At 36.5% G+C, this 5,747-nt stretch overlaps 1 protein-coding gene across 1 annotated transcript; it reads left to right on the top strand.

Annotated features, from left to right (window-relative positions):
• Window positions 1–3,568: 3,568 nt before the first annotated feature.
• LOC149229957 (uncharacterized) lies at window positions 3,569–4,631 on the top strand. Its single transcript, XM_089375961.1, has one exon. The coding sequence runs from the start codon at window positions 3,710–3,712 to the stop codon at window positions 4,337–4,339; it is 630 nt and encodes a 209-aa protein (XP_089232087.1). The 5' UTR covers window positions 3,569–3,709; the 3' UTR covers window positions 4,340–4,631.
• Window positions 4,632–5,747: the final 1,116 nt, after the last annotated feature.

Genomic DNA, 5,747 nt, shown 5'->3' with positions numbered 1-5,747 from the left:
AATTAGCCTAGAGGAGGTGGTCTGCGGGAATAATCCCAATTCCAGGGGGTTTGCTTGGTTGTCTCTTAAGTTTGACATTCTGCTATCTCACATGGGGATTATAGGGATGGGATGGGAGGGAGTCTACTGAGTGATTTATTGTTTATTGTATGCCTGGCAAACCCGGGAATTGAAGGTAAGGAAGTGGCAATTATTGTTGCGGTCGGACCACCTCAATTCCTAAAATGCTCTAATGCCAATCCCCTAAGGAGCATTAGGCGATGGAAGATTGTCGAGAGTCAGGGTCTTCTTTAATGGGGGGGATTAGCACACAGAGAATGTTGGCCGGGCTAGCTTAAGCTAGTCACTGGGAAGCCGAGTGGTGTGTAAACTAGGGGCATAATGCCTTGTGGGTGTTGGGGTTCAGATGTCAGGTCGCGGGGAGGATCTGAGTCATGCTAAGCAGAGGCTAAGTCAAGGGGAATGGGGGCAGAGGCAGTCAACGAGGGGCAACGGAGATGAGGGGCGTGATTCCTTCAAGCTTGACCTCTGGGTTACAAGTTTGGTGGGTGGCCATGCACCTCGCCTCCAAGACCACGGTCACAACGTGAGCAAGGCAGGGGTCATGCAGGGGCATCTCGGGAGTCTCGGGTGGAGGTCCCTTACGCTCGGGGGTTATGCACATAAATTGTGGGTGACAGATTTGTTGCATTGTCAGAACCGTGGGATGAAGGCAATTCAGAAATTAACATTTTAGAAAATATGGTTTCTTGCTCCCACAACAGGTCAGTCGGGAGGTAACTTTCCTTATCCAAGAAAAGCACAGAGATTTGTTTCAGACCAATGTTTGAAGGTGCCTGGAAGGTACAGGGGTATTGTGGCTATGGTTCAAGCAACGATTACCAAGGGCCGTAGGAAGAGACTGCGAGGGAGCGAGGCCGAGGTTGAGCCGAGCACCACGGGCAAACGTTGGGGCAGGAAGCTCGTGGCCAACCTAATCCAGGAAGCGGCGGTTGCGTATGCAGGGAGCACCATAGGGGAAATCAAACAGCTCATAGCCGAATGGGAGGAAAATATAAATCGTCAAGCGAGTGTGGAGCCAACAGACATAGAGGATTGGAAGATCCTGATTTCGGACTCGGGACACACCAAAGGTCAAGAGGCACAATACAAATAGTCCATTTATCTGTATTAGCTCATGAAATGCCTTCTCGGCAAGGCCATGGAGAAAATATGGATGATTGTTGTCTAGGACTTTCCAAATTATAAATAGGACTTTCAAAAACTGCAATTTCAATTATAGAAGTAGGATGGCCACCTGGATCATATAGAGAAACATTTCCCATGCATGTTTGTGCCGACTGAGATTCCAGGCTCCAGAGCGAAAGATCCGACCTCGGTGGCTTCGACTTCCGCCGAACAGGAGGAATAGAACGTTGACTCTGAGTCCTTTTTTTTATTTGTTTTCATGCGGATAGCTTTTAATTTACAGTTTACAGTCATATATATGTATAGACAACTAGAATATGGTTGTGGACATGACTATCAAGTTTATATAGCTTGGATAGATAGAATAAATATTTTAGACAACTTAAATTGTGGTTAGGTGGTCAACAAACGTGGTTTCCCGCTGGGCAAGTTGAGACCACCTAACTAGGATATATGTGTGTAACTTGCTTACTTATTTTATAATGAACAAGAAGGATCTACCAAGCTTAACAAAAAAAAACTATCTTCTCAATTTATTAAACACCAAATTTCTAAGCTTAGTTTTGAATTTCCTTTATAGCCAAAACTCAAGCCATGAAAATTAATATAAGTTGATGTTTGTGAGACCTTTGCAATGTAACTAGAGTACTTGTATTTCAACAAGGTTCCAATAACTCCACTAGGTGTTTCTATGGTCTTCTTACCTATTTTATATTTGATTAGTACTTGATTTTTGAAGTGAAATAAATATCTATATGCCTTCCTCTTAACCTTTGTATGGTTGCAATAAAAACCTAATGCTATAAGGAAATAAATTCCAAGCATTTGAACTTCCACTTCAAGTTTAAATGAATGTCTAATAACTCATAGATTGTTCAATGCAATTTAAATGCTAGTCTTTATTGCACTTACAAAAATATTTGAGATGTTGGCCTTGATATTTGGATTTATATTCGTAAAAGCTTATCTTTATGGTATGTTAATATTGTATCTAAAATAACAAGGATTGGGAAAGTAAGATGCAGATGCTACCATCTATTTGTTTCCTACAGAGGAGCTGTAGACTCCCATATAGATTTGCAATTTGTAAGATTTTAAGATCATGGCGATCGTTTACAATGATAAATTAAAAATTATAATTGATAAATAATAATTTAAATTAAAATAAATTATGAGAGTTTACACAATTTTATATATAATATTGATGAATGTAATTAATAATTAAAATAAAATATTTATATATAAATTAATTTTTAATAAATATTAATGAAAATAACTCATTAATATTAAGTAATCGTTATTATATAAATAAAAGAAATCAATTATTAATATATTTATTAATAAGATATCTATTTCTTTATAACTATCTATTAATAAAAAATTCAATTTAAAGGTTTTCATGATTTGTAGTGGAATATATATATAAAGTATCTCTCAATCTATATAACATATTTATATGAAATAAAGTATTAATATATATTGTATTAATAAAATATTTATTTTTTATAACTATCTATTAATAAAAAAAACAATTTATAAGTTTTTATGGTTCTTTATAACTATTTATTAATAGAAAAAATCAAATTATAAGTTTTTATGCTTCGTTGTAGAGTGTATATATAAAATATTTCTTTCAATTTATATGAAATATTTATATAACTATATAGATATTTATGCAAATAAAAATGCTTGTTTAAATAAAAATATTTATTAAATTGTTATATAATGATAGAAAATATTTTATTATAATTTAATTAATTAATTTTAATTTTATTAGAGAAAAAAACAAATTAAACAGATATAATTAAAAAAAAACCATTTCATGTAAAAAGAATTAATTGTTCATATTTGGTGTGAACGCCAGGCCAGCTAGTTCCCTAAACGTATTGCTATGATAAAATAATAATAGTAGTAGCTACCACATAGATAATAATAGTAACCTTCACATCCTTATATTTGGCTTGCAGGGCCTTCTAACATAATCTTCTGGAATATAAACATCCATAGCCAGGAAAAAAAAAGAAAAGGACTGCAATAAAAGTTTAATTAATTAAAAGCACCCGATATTAGAATAAATAAAATAGCGTCCTTTGAAATTCAAATTTGAATTCACTACAAATGGGTTTTCAACATTAATTTCGCCACACTGGATTAAGTACTGTATGACTGCAAACATTATTTATTGGCCATCATGCCCATGGGGATCATGTGGCATCCGCATCATCCAACCCATTTCCGCAAACCGTTAACCGGAAAGTGTGTTTGCCGGAGAAATTATGACACGGGTTTACGGTGAAAGCAAATGTCAGAATCCTCCGCTCTCACGGTCACTGTCAAGGCATCCTATACCCTATAGCATAGGAAACATTGAAGAAACGCAATAAATACAGCCGAGATGTTGAAGGTAAAGCTGCATCACTTCTCGCCTGGGCGCCCTTGTGTTTAGAGTGTCTGCGTACCGTCGGCGAGACTCGATCGTGTGAAGCGCGGAATCTGTTTGTTTGTGCAGAGAAACAGAGGCATGGCCGTGGACGCCATGCCGATGGCGAGAGTAGGGATAAAGATGGAGATAGGAGAGGGCGACTGCGAGAAAACGGCGTCCTATGCTGTGAAGGGAACGCATTTCAGAGGCGTGAGGAAGAGGCCGTGGGGGAGATTCGCTGCGGAAATCAGAGACCCCTGGAAGAAATCCAGACTCTGGTTGGGCACTTTTGACACAGCCGAAGATGCCGCACGCGCCTACGACAATGCTGCAAGAAATCTCCGCGGCCCCAAGGCTAAAACCAATTTCGCTCTCCAAGACGATAACACTAGCATTGCTGTAATGTTTAGCCATGGCGGCACACGCGCCGTCAATATTCAGCGACAAGAGTGGCCCATTTTTTATTCCAGACAAGAGCCCTGCGCTTCTATTCTCGACAACGATCGAGCTTCCAGTTGCGTTATCCAGCGGGGCGCCTCGGAACATCTGACGGTGGAGAATCAGGCAAACCCTACTAAAAAGCAAAAGCTTTTGTTTGGCACTCAAGCCTTTGAATCATCTCGAAATTCGCAGCTGCAGGCGGCTGCAATGACCTGTACATCTTCACGGCGGCCAGCGCCCTTGTCGCTGGATCTAAATTTGCCCCCAGCAGCTGACGATGTCGATTAACTCATCCCACAATTCGTAAATTTCAGAAGGCAGGAAGGTTAGAGGTAGGAACAACCTCTCCAAAGTAGCCTGGCACCAGGTTGGAATTTCAAAACAGAACCATCAAATTTGAGTGTTGGAATTTCAAATTAATTATATTGAATGGCAAACCACACTATAATTATAATTGGCCAATCAAATTTGAAATTCCATCCCTGCCGGGCACTGCTAAGTCTCCCGTGTAAGAAGCCAAGAGACTTTGGTCTTCTTTACTTGATTTCATGTACAATTTTGCATCCCATTTATCCCAAAAACTTTCAGCAATTTTACAGCTTCATGTCTATTCATACATTTAGATATTTTGGGATTAATCGCTCGTATCATGTATTTTTTGATTGAATGGATTGCGCGAATTGAGATCAGGAATTGTTTAATGAGAGATTTGTTTTTCACACCCCAAAGCTGTGTTGATGGCTAAAAGTATACCTTTATATGATTATTCAATGTCCACAACAGTCGATGTAAAATACTTTCCTGGTCGAACCCGGGTCCCGGAGTGCTCTAGGAGGGCCAAGTTTAACCACCCTATTAATCGGCATTCAATGTTACTGTGCTGCACCTGGTAATACACATTATTGGGTGGAAAAGCAATTCAAAACCAACATTAAATATATTGCATGGTCAAGTTAATAAACTCGATCAGTGTTATATGGTCAAAAAAAAATTCTGTGGTAGAGAGGTTGTTGGATGTGAAATCATTTCAAATTTAACAGCATAGCTGAGGTAATAATTCCAGTTGGTGGTATCCAGGTCGTTGGATGTGAGATAAGTTTTGTTGGTCGTATTCAGAAAGAATGGAAACACATTCAAATTCAACAACAATAAATACCAGGTAAATTTGTAAATCTAAAAATGTCATTAAATATTTAAATTTATGATATTAAGTAATAAAAATTATAATTATATATATAGATAAATTTTATATTTATATAATATGGAGTTGATTTTCACATCTGTTTTTCTTAAACAAAACTGTTCTACCCATTAAAACTTCAAATTTATACATATCAAGTACTAAGGCTCTAAATAGTTTATACATGGAAAATATATTTCCAAAAACAAAAATAAAGATCACTAAAAATTATATCATTAAATTCTAATTAAAAATCAAAATCCCATACCAATAAAGTTTTATTTTAACGAAATATGATAAGCATTAAAAACTCAACAGTTAAACTTACTTCATTTGAACAAAATATTATATAAATTAAATAATAAATACTGGCACAAATAATTAAGCAGAGAGGTGAGATTGGCACAAATAATTAAGCAGAGAGGTGAGATTGAAAAATTGAAACTAGTATTAGAATTATGTAATTATTATATTTTTGTTTTTTTATTGAAATTTAATAATCAAATTATGAGTTTT

The sequence above is a fragment of the Pinus tabuliformis genome, chromosome J, assembly GCF_031772625.1.
Source record: "Pinus tabuliformis cultivar Carrire ecotype Pingquan chromosome J, CPIR1, whole genome shotgun sequence".
NCBI classification, from domain to species: Eukaryota; Viridiplantae; Streptophyta; class Pinopsida; order Pinales; family Pinaceae; genus Pinus; species Pinus tabuliformis.
The sequence above is the reverse complement of the archived record's forward strand: the minus strand, read 5'-3'. Positions and strand labels throughout refer to the sequence as shown.

Coding starts and splice junctions, on each gene's coding strand:
- LOC149229957 (XM_089375961.1), top strand. CDS start 3,710: ATGGCCGTGGACGCCATGCCGATGGCGAGAGTAGGGATAAAGATGGAG.